The following is a 17194-nucleotide window of genomic DNA, read 5'->3' as shown; positions in this document are numbered from 1 at the left end:
CAGTTTAGCATGTGCCCATGCAACTATACACATAAAAAGTGCCACCTTATCATTGCTATTGATTTGCACCAGATGACATTTGCCCCTGTGTTCAGTGTTGTGGCTCTGTGTATACACATGCACTGTTTTAAGCCTGATCAAATGCCTGTGTTTGCTCAGGAGTGTATGCAGAATTTTCTACTTTACATGATCAGTGTTGATGTGGATGATTGTCAATATCAGGCAATCAATATCAGACACAGGTAATCCCCAAGGGCTGGTGATGTGCATTGTCTTGAAAGGGTCTGCATGTGATGTCAATCAAGAGCAGACCTATACATTGATAGTTGATTTCAATCTTCAAGCATGCAGTGTTATTGTTCTCAATCTAAGATGTGACCTTTCGATGGAAAATTTTATGATCTGGAAGCCTCTCAATTGTTAGTCAATTTCAATCAGTTTTCATGCCATATTGTTGTACGGGTCTGTCCCTGACATGTGAAGAGGTCAAGGTCATGTAGTGAATGCTGGTCTTTAGTGTCCCTGTTGTTCTAATTGCAACTCTCTGGTGTGAATCATAGGAAGTCATGCATGTTGGTTTTCACAAAGGTGTTTCTTTGTCCAGTACCATAGCTATAATTGAAAATGATGGAGTGAGTATGGTTTTACGGCGTTTTTAGCAATATTCCAGCAACATCACGGCGGGAAAATGGTGGAATATAACTGAATTAGCAAAACAGCATATGTGTGAAGACATGCATTGAAACATCAGCTGATTAGCTGAACAGATGATAAACAGTGAATTGTTTAAGATATGACCATCTGTATTATCTTACCTCCACGCCAGAGAGTTGAGATCCATTTGGTTCACCTGATCTTGATAAAATACTATGTATCTGGGAGGGAAATAAATGTCTTCAGAGTGTGAGAATAAATCCCCTATAGGAGATAGCTATGCTTTAAACTGCAAAGAACAATGAAGAACGAAGCATGTTTTATTTCACAATAAAACTTTGTTCTATCATGACATATTGTTTACAAGTCAATAAAACAAGTGTTATATTTGGGATATCACTTTCTTAGTAAAGTATAGATTTAGTATTTTGAGGGGTTGAGTCCCATCCGGAATTTGAACTCACACTCCCAGAGTGAGGCACCTAAATGCCAGCGCACAAAGTCAGCGATCTAACCCACTCAGCCACTGAGGCTTTCACAAAAATGAAAGTCGAACAACTGGTAGTCTAGATCACATACTTTGTGTACCCCACTGACAAGTGTAAATTGGCACGGCTCTCATGACAGAAAGCTATGAATACAAAATGCTATTTAGAAAGTGGTCAAAAGTAGAATCTGTATTTTACTAAGAAAGTGTTATCCCAAATGTGACGTTTGTAACATTTGACCACTTTCTAAATGGTATTGTGTATTCAAAGTCAATAAAAGGTAATCAAACATCTGTTTTCTGTCAATTTTCAGTTTGCTTAAATTCCTTTACAATGGCAGATTCAACATGTTGGCAAGATAACTTTGTTGTAGCAGTATCACTTGGGGTATGCATGGTTATATGTGTCCCTCATTGGGCTTTATACCACAAGCCTGAGACTGGAGGGATATTATGATAACTTATATTATCGAAGGAATACAACCTTCAGTTTAACATGTAACTTAAGCCTGTTTGTTTAGAACCACTGGTGACAGGGCTTGTCCAAAATATGTCCGACATTGAGTTTGATGCCAGGAGTTGATATATGTTCATGGGTTGGAAGTCTAGATTTGGCTCTAATCGGCTGCTAGTCTGTCAGTACAAACCTGTGCTTGTGATTGTCATCCATTGTTGTAAACGTCTTTGTCATTTTGGGGCTTCATTTCAAACTAATGTGACTTCTGATAAATACCTTTTTCCCAAACACTCTTAAGTGTTAACAATGGACCATTAACAACTACCATTACGCAGACGATTAAGCTCCTGAACCCAGTGCGGATGTTCTTGAAAGGTTGCATGAGTTGTATTGACTTGGCACTGGTAATCCAGATGTGTGCATCCTGGAGGTATATGAATATTTATGAGCGTGCTGGAGACTAGTTCTAGTTTTATTCTGATTTTGTGGCAAGGAGCTATTAACAGCACAAGTAAAGCTTAGATTTTTGTGCTCACCACCCTAGCATGAAGAGATTCACTAGGACCTGTTAGAGCCCACAAAACTGTCATGGAGCCATTCACTAGGACCTGTTAGAGCCCACAAAACTGTCATGGAGCCATTCACTAGGACCTGTTAGAGCCCACTAAACTATCATGGAGCCATTCACTAGGACCTGTTAGAGCCTACATCACTGTCATGGAGCCATTCACTAGGACCTGTTAGAGCCCACTAAACTATCATGGAGCCATTCACTAGGACCTGTTAGAGCCCACTAAACTATCATGGAGCCATTAACTAGGACCTGTTAGAGCCCACAAAACTGTCATGGAGCCATTCACTAGGACCTGTTAGAGCCCACTAAACTATCATGGAGCCATTCACTAGGACCTGTCAGAGCCTACATCACTGTCATGGAGCCATTCACTAGGACCTGTTAGAGCCCACAACACTGTCATGGAGCCATTCACTAGGACTTGTTAGAGCCCACAACACTGTCATGGAGCCATTCACTAGGACCTGTTAGAGCCCACAACGCTGTCATGGAGCCATTCAATAGGACTTGTTAGAGCCCACAACACTGTCATGGAGCCATTCACTAGGACTTGTTAGAGCCCACAACACTGTCATAGAGCCATTCACTAGGACCTGTTAGAGCCCACAACGCTGTCATGGAGCCATTCACTAGGATGTGTTAGAGCCCACAATGCTGTCATGGAGCCATTCACTAGGATGTGTTAGAGCCCACAATGCTGTCATGGAACCAACCACTAGGACCTGTTAGAGCCCACAACGCTGTCATGGAGCCATTCACTAGGATGTGTTAGAGCCCACAATGCTGTCAAGGAGCCATTCACTAGGATTTGTTCCACTGTGGAATGTATCAGGTTTATGGCATGACTGACATTTAGCAAATCTAAGGGGATCTGAAGAGAGGATTGTCTATAGCCGTTAGAACAATTATCTTCATTGCCTTTTCTGCAGTCTCGTTGAATTTTGCATCTGCGACACACCTCCATGCAGGCAGACATTTCACAGATGATGGAGGTCTGTTTGTCAGACAGTTTGTCAGCAGGATCACCACAGCCAATGCCGCCACACGAAGATAGTTGACATCAGAGATCATCCTTGCATGGACTTCTTCCAAATGAACTTGGGATATTTCTTTTGACCCATATCAGGAAAAAGTTAAAGGTGAAGGTTACAAGATAGAAAAAGTTCACTTTGTGGTTACATTTTCTCAAAAAGTATTGATGCATTTATAAATAGACTTGGTGTAATTACCTTTTCTAAGATAGGACCCTGCTTTATGAATGTTAAGGTCAAAATTTGTGAAAGGTCAAGGTCACCATTCAGCTTTTTGTGAGACAAAGTTAGGTCTTCATGTATCATCGTCAGTTTCTGAAGGATGGTTACATGTCAGTAGGCATGACACTTTATGTTTGCATGTATCTTTACAAAAACTAATCCGGTGCTATGTCTGTCAAAGGTAAAGGTGGTCTTTGATGTTGTTTGGAAACATGGTTGTATCTTTTGTTGCCAGTTGCTGTTTCACATTTACTTCAGAGACTTGGGCTACTGTTGAATCCTAAAAAGGTTCTCTTGATTAAGGTAAAGGTCTGGAAGTAAGGTTTTTGTGCTGCAAGTAGATGGTGTTACATGAAACGGCAAGTAAACTAAACATAGCAACTTTGCAGACTTTTATAATTTAGGACATGCTTAATCACAAATGCTTGACCAAAATCAAATTTGGAAAATGCAAATAGCTTAAAACGAACGATGAAAAACAGGTTCCTGGTGTTATTTGCTTTGGGCAATTTCAACAATCAAGCCGGCACTCCCCGTCTTCCCCCTTCTGCCTCAGATTGATTAATCCCATTATGGTGCTTTTGTGTCTGTAGATGCCCTCAGTTGTCTACTCAGAGGATTAATCCCTGACAGGCATTCATTGCAGGGAAATAGGACCGAGGACAGCAGGTGTTTTATTGCACCTATACAGGCTGTTAGTCATAACCAGCTACTTACAGACATTGATAATTATTATGATTATGTCATAATTCCAAGATTAAAAGATGTTTCACTCAGTCAATGTATGCAGTGTTGTTAGTTTTGTAGGATTAAAAGAAATTGTCTTACCGTTTAGATTTGCTCTTGATTGAATGTTGATGGCTTACTTCTTCATGATAGATTTGTATAGCTGCTAAGCATCACAAGATAGATTTATGGAAGATAGATTCTGCAACCAAGTCCCAATATCGGCCAATTAAACATTTATCATGCACTGCTACTGGAGTAGATTTAGGTCACGGCCCCACATGTTTGTTTTGAAAGCTGACTACGGAGCATGTGATTTCAGCACTTTCACTTAGAGGTTTATAAACTTTCTGTGAATGTTATAAAGTTTTAAGAAAGAAATCCAATAATTATTGTGATACAAATTGAAAATTGACAGTAGCCTTTTTTCAAAAGTACAGTTTTATTTTAGTTCATAGAAATATTCTTGAGATCACACATACAGTGTAATGTTCTTCTGAAATCTTATTGGTTGCCGTAATAACACAACCTGTGAATGATTTCAACAGAAAGTGATGAAATCTTTTAAGTTTGAGTCTTTTTCACATGTTTATTGCAGGAAAGAATATTTCCTTAATCATATAAAGAACCTGAGCAATGGTATATGTCTAACAATAAAGGGTACATCCATTCACTAAGGCTTGCATATTAGGATATTGGCCACATGTACAAATGCATTGTACATCAAAGTAGTTTGATGCCTTTGTGAGGACATTGCTGTCTGTTCAGCACATCCGGTGCATCTTGATGCACTTTATTGCTCACCTTGACTGAATGCTGATGGGATCATATGTTTGTGTCATTTTATCTTTTGACCTTAACAAAATGTATTTGGCTATCACTTTGGTGACGGCTAGGTTTCCTACAAATGCATTTTTCTGATTGCTGAGACAGTGATTGTCAGCAAATCATACTGATAAAATATATATGTTTGACTGTTTCATGTCTTTATTTCCTATTATTTGATTTGTTTCCAATAACAAAGTTGATCTATCCTCAACAACTGTTTTCCAAACATACATGTACCAAAGACAAATACTTCTGTGGAGTGCTACAAGGCCTAATGTTCTAGATGTACTTGTGTACCCTTGTGTCTTGCTGGAATCCCGGAGCTACCGGGCCTATTACTCTAGATTTACTTGTGTTCCCTTGTGTCTTGCTGGAATCCTGGAGCTACAGGGCCTAATGTTCTAGATTTACTTGTGTACCCTTGTGTCTTGCTGGAATCCTGGAGCTACAGGGCCTAATGTTCTAGATTTACTTGTGTACCCTTGTGTCTTGCTGGAATCCTGGAGCTACGGGGCCTAATGTTCTAGATTTACTTGTGTACCCTTGTGTCTTGCTGGACACCTGGAGCTACAGGGCCTATTACTCTTGATGTACTTGTGTACCCTTGTGTCTTGCTGGAATCCCGGAGCTACGGGGCCTAATGTTCTAGATGTACTTGTGTACCCTTGTGTCTTGCTGGAATCCTGAAGCTACAGGGCCTAATGTTCTAGATTTACTTGTGTTCCCTTGTGTCTTGCTGGAATCCTGGAGCTACGGGGCCTATTACTCTTGATGTACTTGTGTACCCTTGTGTCTTGCTGGAATCCGGGAGCTACAGGGCCTGATGTTCTAGATTTACTTGTGTTCCCTTGTGTCTTCCTGGAATCTTGGAGCTACTTGTGTTGTTTCAGATCTACACCTTCAACCTGATGTAGCTGGTGCAACCTTCATGGCAGCTGGGAGTTCAGCCCCGGAGCTGGCTACAGCTGTAATAGGGGTCTTCATAGCCAAGGTAAGGAACATAGGGTCAATTGATTTAATCACAGTATTGCGTTAAGCCCGACCTCACTGAGTAATCAGATTAACTGGTGAGGACCAGGCTGCCAGAGACCCACTGAGTGGTGTGGAGAGTGTCTTGCTCTGGGTGCCGTGTGAAGAATGTGTTCAGCTGACTTGCAACTCTTGAGTAATAGTGGCAGCTTGCTTAATCACCTCATTGGTTTCCATTGTACGTGTGTTCAGAGAATCCCACCAATATATTCATCATGTTTGGATAAAAAGAATAAATGAATATACTTGGAACCTGAATAACAGCCGCTATTGCTCTGCAATGTCATTTGACATGATTTAGATAATTTCATTGTGAAAATAGTGTCAATAAAATGTTTTATTTAGAACTGGTCCTTTATGATGCTAGACCATAACTTGGTATGGGTAAGTGGTAATGGAAGCGATTAACTATAGTGTATGTTTGGCAGACTTGCTAACTGACAATGGGATCAGGTGGTCACTATGGCTGCAAAGTGTGAAAAGTATATGAATGGGGGAACAGGCTGATTGTTCAGCTTGTACTGTACAGGCTTGTTGCTCATGTTCCTCACTGCTGGTATGCCTGGTCACACCAGGAGGCAGGGAGACACAGCTGTGTTGCTGTTGCCACCAGTAGCAGCATCATGAGGGGTACATTTGGGGTTATGTGTCCTGTGAGGCAAGTGTTATACAACCTAGTGAGGGACGCATAAGACCACATTTACCCCTTGTGTTCCCGCTACAAAGACATGTTTTAATCAGCCATTGTAAAAGAATTAAATCAAATTCAAAATTGGTAGAAAACAGCTGTTGGGTTGAGGTTAACTTGTGCTATGTCACGTGACTTTCTTTGATGCGGAAAAAAGCGTGCAGCCTTTTGCTTCAAAGCAAGGTACAAAGGACCTAATCTCTCACTCAGAAATCCTTGTGCAGCCTGTCGTCTTCATGGTGGGGTATGGGGTTTATTCTCCCGCTCAGAAATTTATTTCCTTCCCAGGTGGCATACATAGTATTTTATCAAGATCACTAATACAAGTCACATCTGGTCGTTCTGTCATGGAGGTATGATGAAATGTATTGTACAAGTAACCCCAACAGCAGAAGACACATTTTCCAGTTTACTTGCTACATGATGGTCCAAGAAAATGTTGTAAATTCTCCATAAGGCTCATTTCTTGATAACTGATCTTTTCCATAAATATACCCAGAGATGGGAGGGGAATTAAATAAATAATGTTTTCAGGATTAATGTTACTTCAACAACTCTTGAAAAAATGAAATGACAAATAAAACGATGTTGAAGAAACATTATTCTTCTTATAACTTTCTACTTATTTTCTACTTTTGCCAAGAGATTTATCTTCAACTCAAGACTAGGAACTAGTCTAACCTAAATATGACTTATGCTGAAGTATGAACTTGCAGGAGTAAAGATAGATCTGTGGTTGTGGTACGACAAAGCCCTGAACCTGTCAGCTAGAGCTGCTATGTTGGATCGTATCGCAAGGTTCTATGATGCCAGACATGTCAGCAGATATCACTTAAGGTCTGGCTGAAACAGTTGTGAAAGAATTTGTTTGAAGATTGTGTTTTGTTTCAGGATGATGTGGGACTGGGAACAGTGGTGGGATCGGCCATCTACAATGTCATGTTTGTCATCAGCATCTGCGGACTCTTTGCAGGCGCGGTGAGTACGAAGGGGCAACAGTTGGTGCAGGAGACAGTCTTAACCACAGTTGAAGCATTGATATTGGGTAGAAATAAGTCAGTTCATTGTTACATGAATGCAAATACGTACGGAAAATCCAGCAAGACTGTTACTGTACATTTTGTAATACATTCTCAGCCTCCAGCGGCAATGGGATACACCAGTGGTTAGAGCGTTCACTTATCCAGGTTCAGTTCCCCATGTGGGTAAAAAGAGCGAATTCCATTTCTGGTGTTGCCTATTGTGATTTTGGTGGTATCTTCATAAATATCCTACTCGCTCTCCAGGGGAGTATACAAATCACCCTTGCAGTGATAAGTATCATTATTCCACTACTGCCACCTCCAACACAACAGTGGCACATTGCATCAAAGCTACTTGAACAGGCTACAGTCATACCACATTGTCTGTTATGAGTGCTGGACAGAGCAAACCCCAAACTGCTGGCCTGAAGCCTGTACTCATGGACTACCTACCAGACAGCACCTGACCACCACTGCCTCCCCCAGTCAAGTCATGTGCATGATGCTCAGGCTACTCTAAGGTCATGGTATATAGGCTGGACTGACTCCCCTAGACATATCCATTGCATGATGCTCAGGCTACTGTTATGTCATGGTATAAAGGCTGGACTGTCTGCCCTAGACATGTCCTGTGCATGATGCCCGGGCAACTGTACTGTCAGGGTATATAGGCTGGACTGACTCCCCTAGGCATGTCCTGTGCATGATGCCCAGGCAACTGTACTGTCAGGGAATATAGGCCTGACTGACTCCCCTAGACATGTCCTGTGCATGATGCCCTGGCAACTGTAATGTCAGGGAATACAGCCTGGACTGACTCTCCTAGACATGTCCTGTGCATGCTGCCTGGGCAACTGTACTGTCAGGGAATATAGGCTGGACTGACTCCCCTAGACATGTCCTGTGCTTGATGCCCGGGCAACTGTACTGTCAGGGAATATAGGCTGGACTGACTCTCCTAGACATGTCCTGTGCATGATGCCCAGGCAACTGTACTGTCAGGTTATATAGGCTGGACTGACTCTCCTAGACATGTCCTGTGCATGATGCCTAGGCAACTGTACTGTCAGGGAATATAGGCTGGACTGACTGCCCTAGACATGTCCTGTGCATGCTGCCCGGGCAACTGTACTGTCAGGGAATATAGGCTGGACCTACTCTCCTAGACATGTCCTGTGCATGATGCCCGGGCAACTGTAATGTCAGGGTATATAGGCTGGACTGACTCCCCTAGACATGTCCTGTGCATGATGCACGGGCAACTGTAATGTCAGGGTATATAGGCTGGACTGACTCCCCTAGACATGTCCTGTGCATGATGCCCAGGCAACTGTACTGTCAGGTTATATAGGCTGGACTGACTCTCCTAGACATGTCCTGTGCATGATGCCCGGGCAACTGTACTGTCAGGTTATATAGGCTGGACTGACTCCCCTAGACATGTCCTGTGCATGATGCCCTGGCAACTGTACTGTCAGAGAATATAGGCTGGAGTGGTGTTGCTATCTCTGTTGCCAGGCATTACGGTGACATTTTAACACAAGTGCCACTACATTTCTGTTCCTATGTCATCATGTTTGTGCTGCTGCAGATGGCTCTGATAAGGACATGCTATTTGTAGCTTGTTGTGTTGAACATGAACCCCTTCAAGTTGACAGGCAGGTAGTGGTGTTTCAGAATACAGTCACAGTATCGTCAGAACATTTGTTTTCAACATCAATGATCATCACCAGGTCATTGTGGAGATGTATGAATGTGTTTTGATTTTCTAGTGTATTCCAACATCTTGGGAATAACAATATAATGTTAGGTTCTTACTGAAGTAGAACTTGCTGAAGGGAGCTGTCCTAAACAGTAGTTGAAAAACACAAGGAGAGAAAAACATGTCAACAGGTTTACAGTCCATTCATTAAATGTCTACAGCAATATACTTGATAGAATATACTGAAAAGCAATGTGAGATTACCTTCCACTTCAAGTCAAAAACAGATCATATCCTGATGACTAATTCACAACAAAATTGCATAATGCTATCATGGCTGTGTGCACCTTTATGAGACTATGACAGTCACTGTAATTAGTTTTGAATGCTTACCATGAATCACGGCCAGGTTTTTGCCATTCACTTGTATTGGGACCATAAGGAATTATTTGTGTCTTCTAACAGTGATTTTTTTCAATGTTGGTTTGTACACAGTACCATTTCAAAAATAGGAAGTTGTAAAAGAATTCATGGAATAATGAAAATTTGATGAAAGAAAACCTTTTGAGTCTTAGAATGTAGGAAATTACATTTCAGAGCACTGCCTGGACTGAGCTGTCCTTATTCTGTCCAGGAATATATATACAGAAATTCCTAAATTGGAATTAAAATTCCTGATTCAGACTGTTGTAATTCATGATAACAAGGATTGTTTTAGTTTTCAAGATGATATGGAGCACACTGATACCAGGGCCAATTCAGTTCTGTTAACCAAGATTTGGACAGTGTCCAAAAGTGCAAAATCCTACATTAATCCTGATAAAATGACTAATACCATCAAGTAGTCAACAGTTATCTTTCCAAGTCATTGTGGACATATTAACCACTTGAATCTATTGGTCATGGATTCCATGTGATTGGTTTGACAACACTATCCCGTACATGTGGCTTTCTGCTCCTCCCCCATCACTATCCACATGACATGGTGTATCCAAAATATTCTGTTCAAACAACATCTAACCCACTCCCTATCTCCTGGCCCTGTCAGTGTTTACCTTCGACCCCAGAAGGGGCCATTGGGGGATGAACAGTAGTTAAGGTGTTTTTCAATCAGGCATATGGTGGTTTCTAAAATGTCTTCGATATTCCGCTGTCATGGGCGTCATGCCTCCATGTTATGTCCCCATGCCACTCTGATGTCTTGTTGATGTAACCATGGTAACGTCACCAAGGGATGCTTGTGGTTAGTCCTCATTTCTCCTTCTACTACCTCAGCCTTTGACATTCTACAACTTAGGGATTGGGGTTGAGATGGAGATATTTCTGCAAAATACATCTCATTGTTCACTTGGGATCATACAAATGTAATATCTTGGTTGTTTGTTTGTTGTTTAATGCCGCAGTCAGTAATATTCCATCTAAATGACAGCGGTCTGTAAATAATCGAGTCTGGACCAGACAATCCAGTGATTGACATCATGGGCATGGGTCCATGCAATTGGCATATGATGACATACATCAACTGAGACACCAAGCCTTACCACCTGATTCTGTTAGTTGCCTTTTGTGGCAAGCATGGGTTGCTGAAGACCATTCTAACTTGGATCTTCATGAGTAAAATGTAATATCTACTGTAGTTTGGAAACATACAACAGATCTGCTAATCCACCATGATCTGAGTTCTTCTAAGGATTTAAATCTTGCAAATATCTATGGTATTGCTAATGCAGCATGTACCTGTTCACTCTAGAAAACATGGTTGACAGGTTGGGTATTACTGTTTATTGTTTTTCTTCTGACATTGAGGGTCAGTCTATTTCGTGTGGAGCAAGATGACAAGATGAGGTGCCGATCCCGACCTGACAGTCTGCACCCATCCCCTGCACCTCACCAGGCCCAATCCATCCACTGGCTTAGACTTTGTGTTGTAGGGAAACTGATCAGCGGACAGTTTACCAATGTGAAAATAGCAGATGTTATCTGAAAGGTAAGATGAGGCTCACCAGGTCTTGATACACCTAGTGTGATGTGGCACATCATTCATTGTTGCAGGACATGTAATCCATACAAGGTAAAGCAACCTTAACACCTGTTGAAAGGACTTCACTCCATATGCTGTGTAGGTCAATAAGAGATTTATGTGTCATGTTTTGATTGATTGGCTGGCAATGATGGGATATTAATGCAAGTTTACTTTCACTTGTGTAGGTATATCAATGAATGACCAGTGATAATTGCTGTTTTGTTGATTCTGTTGGATTTTGTTTATAGTAGCAAATTGTGAAAATATTTTGTCATATTGATAAACATGAGAAGACAAATTCCATTGCACAGATGGTAATGTGATGAGGGTAAAGCACAAACAATGTGGATGTGGTCTATTGTTATTGTTAGATATTGATTGTTTGGTTGTCATTGCATGGGCACATGGGCTCATCAGTTAATTTCCATATCATAATAATCACTTTGTGACAATAACAATAAAATGATAATGTGTCTCTTATCATATAAATTCAGATAAATTTTCTCTTTGTTATTTCTGCCATGTGGGGATTCTATGGTTGAATGGCCTAACTTAAGTGCCGGAATGGACTCTATAGCCAGATAGTTACAATGGTGAACTGGTCAGCAGGTGGCAGTACTGTCTGTCTTCATTATGGCTGTTGTGATACACTTTGTTGCAATACTTATCTTCATGGGAAGGTTGTAATATGATGAACTATACGTCTACACTTGTCATGTCAGAAGTGTTCCAACATCACAGAAAATGAAATGAAATACCGCCAGCAGGACATAGTAGTAGTAGTAGTAGTAGTACATGTAGTAGTAGCAGCAGCAGCAGCAGCAGCAGCAGCAGTAGTAGAAATAATAACACAAATTGCAATGAGATTACATGCATAGTTATATTGTGCTGTATCCAAACCCTTTAGCCTGGTCATGGCTCTACACTCTTACTAGATATGTGGCTTTGAGCTCTTATGTTCATACCGGCAGAAAATATTATGTAACCATTAATTTACATACAATTTACGCCACCTGTAATGGTGTGTGTATTGTTTTGTGTTGATACCTGACCTACCAATATGATATTTTGTAATTGTTATCTGCCTGGTTTGAGGTGTCATCCTACCCCAGTGCATGGATCAAACACAGCCAAAGGGATTCCAGGGAAGAATGGGTCCTAAATACTCCAACCTTGCCTTTGAACACATCTCAAATTCATTGAAATAAGATTTAACACTTCTAATATTGCAGGTATCTAAAGTAATAAATGCGCTGGTTACTGAGTTGGGAGGCAGCAGGTATGTCCTGAGGCTATCCGAACCTTGCCCATCATAGATACAGTACATATAACGTTATCAGTGGGGGCATACATGCCATATATAACGTTATCAGTGGGGGCATACATGCCATATATAACGTTATCAGTGGGGGCATACATGCCATATATAACGTTATCAGTGGGGGCATACATACTGTATATATAACGTTATAAGTGGGGGCATACATGACATATATAACGTTATCAGTGGGGGCATACATGCTGTATATAATGTTATCAGTGGGGGCATACATGCCATATATGACGTTATCAGTGGGGGCATACATGCCATATATAACGTTATCAGTGGGGGCATACATGCCATATATAACGTTATCAGTGGGGGCATACATGCCATATATCAGTGGAGGCATACATACTGTATATATAACGTTATCAGTGGGGGCATACATGCCATATATAACGTTATCAGTGGGGGCATACATGCTGTATATAACGTTATCAGTGGGGGCATACATGCCATATATAACGTTATCAGTGGGGGCGTACATACTGTATATAACGTTATCAGTGGGGGCATACATACTGTATATATAACGTTATCAGTGGGGGCATACATGCTATATATAACGTTATCAGTGGGGGCATACATGCTGTATATAACATCAGTGGGGGCATACATGCCATATATAACGTTATCAGTGGGGGCATACATGCTACATATAATGTTATCAGTGGGGGTGTACATACTGTATATATAACGTTATCAGTGGGGGCATACATGCCATATATAATGTTATCAGTGGGGGCATACATACTGTATATAATGTTATCAGTGGGGGCATACATGCCATATATAACGTTATCAGTGGGGGCATACATACTGTATATATAACGTTATCAGTGGGGGCATAGATACTGTATATAACGTTATCAGTGGGGGCGTACATACTGTATATATGATGTTATCAGTGGGGGCGTACATACTGTATATATAATATTATCAGTGGGGGCGTACATACTGTATATATAATGTTATCAGTGGGGGCGTACATACTGTATATATAATGATATCTATGGGAAGATTTAGCTAAATTAAGTAAATGAGGGCTTCTCTACGCATGTTTTAGCCTAGGCTTTGGGGAAGAACTGTCTTAGGCCAAACCTTCCCCCGGGGAAGAACTGGCTGGGAGAAGGTTTAGCCTAGGCTATGGGGGAAGAACTGTCCTAGGCCAAACCTTCCCCCGGGGAAGAACTGGCCGGGAGAAGGTTTAGCCTAGGCTATGGGGAAGAACTGTCCTAGGCCAGACTTTCCCTGGGGAAGAACTGGCCAGAAGACGGTTTAGCCTAGGCTATGGGGAAGAACTGTCCTAGGCCAGACTTTCCCTGGGGAAGAACTGGCCGGGAGAAGGTTTACCCTGGTACACCAGTCTCTGTAGTATCCCAAGCTTGTTGGAAGAAGTTTTTGATTAGCATTGAGAAATTAGGAGAACCTGAAGACGTGAAATTGGACTTGTTTTGAGGGCTGCATCTTGTTCCAGGGATGCATCTTGTTTCTTCATGACTTGAATTGAAGGAATGGGTATTCGCACCTGACTCTGAATAGTGGTGACAAACAGGAACAAAGTTGTTGTCCAAAAAAGTTTCGTCACTGATGGGGATCAGGTGGTCTTGGGTGTATCATTGTGCCCTTACAATGTTGATCATTGCCCATGCTTTTGCATGAACCGGATTTGATTATTTCAAGCCATTGTAACATGACTGGAACAGTGTTGACTGTGGCATAAAGCATTTGCTTTCAACTGCAAGTGTGGGGTGATCCTGAGGTGATTAATTCAGACTGTGTTGAAGTTGCTGTGATATATTGCTGACATAATGCATTCAACAACATTCGTTGTGTCCAGTGGTGCACCATCAAGCCATGAGGACTTAGTTGCACTGTGCAATGTCTTCAGGGCATGTGGGACATGGGACACAGGTGACTCAATCAAATCAAATCTCGTAAATACTTGCAGTTTCTTATCATTTTCTCAACATTTGAATGCTGGCTACAACTGCTTTTTAAGTAGGCTGTTCAGTGTCACAAGAGTAACCCCAAACGTTAAAATAATGAAGATTTCATCAACTGAATTTTAGAAATCCAGTTAGTGTCCACATCACTGTGTGAAATCAATATCAGTAGGATACTTTTTTCCTTGCAAGCGGAGGAGTAGGGTTGAGATTAACCACTGGCTGTATGTGTAGATTGACACATTGTAAGCTGGCGCTGGTGGAGGTGGTGTATTTCCGATTGAATTTTGTCCCAGTGACTCATTGTGAGGGCCAGATCCCATCTGGAGGCATTGACGTGGTTGGCAACTTGAACAAGTGCATGTCCACTCATACATAGGTCTCACATAAGTGTTCTGACAATTGAATTACTACACTGGTTTGATGAATTGGTTATGTGGGCATAAAGTGTCCTTAGTTTAGCATAGTTGGTCAGAGAAGGTAAGGATCAGTCACAGCACTGATGTGAAATCCATTGGGAGACACTTCTACTGTCAAGGACAAAATCTGAGTTGATTGGACAAGAAATGTTCCTTTTCCAATTCTACAACACTTTGAGGCATTTATTCATTTTTTGGCCTCGGCAGTTAGGTTAACAATATGAAAAATACAAGGTTTCATAACTGTTTTTTATGTCTTGAAAGTTGAGACATTGTGGGTTAAGGAAAATACTATATCCAGCCAAAGGGACTTTAAGATTGTGAGAGTATCATTAGTTTGTTGATGGTGCTAAGAATGACTGGGAGCTGTGGTAGCTGGCTATAGTCCTCCTTGTAGCCCGGTATTGTGTTCCACTGTGTTACGGGGGACTCACACCAACAATGGCTGTCTGGATAGTTGGAGTTAATTATGTCTTCACATCAAAGACATGGCGTGAGAGAAGCCTGAAGACACACAGGGATGGTTTGGCTAATTAATCTAATTTGGATATCTGTCTTGACACTGGCCGTGCTTGTCATTGATAACTCCATGTAAACCTCTTAGTGAGATAAATACTCTGTTGTCAGCTGACAGAAGCTGTTGATCATAGGGGCTTATGTTTCATGCTGACAAGCAGATTTTATGGCTGTCTTCATGTTTTAATCAAAATGGTCGTATTATTGAATTGTAATATTTTTAAAGCTAAAACAGTGATGGGTTACCAATGTGTAAATAAATAAAACATTTGAAAAAGAGAGCATGTTTGTCAGTGATTTGTAGCTCATGCATTCTATTTTTACATCCACTTGTGTTGTGGTGTATTTGGTCATTGTATGTGCATTGCGGATAATCTCCATAATAATGTAGTCTGCCAGTTATCTGAATTGTTAATACGTTCTTGTGAAACCCTTGTGAAGGTGGTTCTAGAGCTGCTGAAACAAGCATGACCTCCATGTGTGCCACCATGTGTGGAGATTGTCAGTTGGTGTGAAGGGACTGTACCAATGTGCTATCATTATCCTGACAGTTGAAGAACAAAGCGTAAGGCACAGCATGCTATTCTATAGTCAGTTTCTTCTGAGACATCAGCTGTTGTTTGAAGAAATCCATGTGCCGTTACTGCCATGCTTCTAGGTCGCTGGGGCAAAAACATGATTTCCTGGTTTTATCAGTTGACTGAGAGGGCTGTAGAGAGTTGTGAGGTGGAACTACACCTGAGTCCCTCATCCCCCAGCGGCTTGGCGTGAGGAGTGTAGGTTGATAGGAGGGAAAACATTGTCAGCCTCATACCATTGATGCATAGCAAATCTGCTTGGATTTGCTCATGAGGGCAATTGAATTACTGACTGATATTAAAAAAAGATATTACCCTTGATGATTTATTAATTGCCCTTACCAGAAGATATAATCAGATTGGACTTATTATTATTATTATTTGAATGAGATGGTGTTATAGGACCTATTAATGTATTGTTATTGATTATGTGAAAAAAGAGAATAATGAACTTCTAAGAAGCATGGAACCAGATTATGTTCACAGTAATAAACCGTTAACAAGCACATCACCAGATTATATTCCCAATAATAAACCATTAACAAGCACATCACCAGATAATGTTCGCAATAATAAACCGTTAACAAGCACATCACCAGATTATATTCACAATAATAAACCGCTAAGAAGCACAACACCAGATAATGTTCGCAATAATAAACCGTTAACAAGCACATCACCAGATTATATTCACAATAATAAACCATTAACAAGCACATCACCAGATAATGTTCGCAATAATAAACCGTTAACAAGCACATCACCAGATTATATTCACAATAATAAACCGCTAAGAAGCACAACACCAGATAATGTTCGCAATAATAAACCGCTAAGAAGCACAACACCAGATAATGTTCACAATAATAAACCGCTAAGAAGCACAACAACAGATAATGTTCACAATAATAAACCACTGAGAAGCCCAGCTCACTATATGTTCACAATAATAAACCACTAACAAGCAC

General features: G+C 41.0%; 1 protein-coding gene across 2 annotated transcripts in view; it reads left to right on the top strand.

Annotated features, from left to right (window-relative positions):
• LOC139452220 (probable sodium/potassium/calcium exchanger CG1090) overlaps window positions 1–17194 on the top strand; it is a 76524-nt gene that overhangs the window by 14473 nt on the left and 44857 nt on the right. For both annotated transcript variants that reach the window (XM_071233611.1, XM_071233610.1), the window contains exons 3-4: window positions 5870–5970; window positions 7588–7674. In XM_071233611.1, the coding sequence (XP_071089712.1) occupies window positions 5870–5970; window positions 7588–7674 (188 nt within the window). The remainder of the gene's footprint in view (window positions 1–5869; window positions 5971–7587; window positions 7675–17194) is intronic.

This window comes from Haliotis cracherodii, unplaced genomic scaffold (genome assembly GCF_022045235.1).
Source record: "Haliotis cracherodii isolate W230 unplaced genomic scaffold, xgHalCrac1.p SCAF_9, whole genome shotgun sequence".
In the NCBI taxonomy this organism is placed as follows: Eukaryota; Metazoa; Mollusca; class Gastropoda; order Lepetellida; family Haliotidae; genus Haliotis; species Haliotis cracherodii.
The sequence above is the reverse complement of the archived record's forward strand: the minus strand, read 5'-3'. Positions and strand labels throughout refer to the sequence as shown.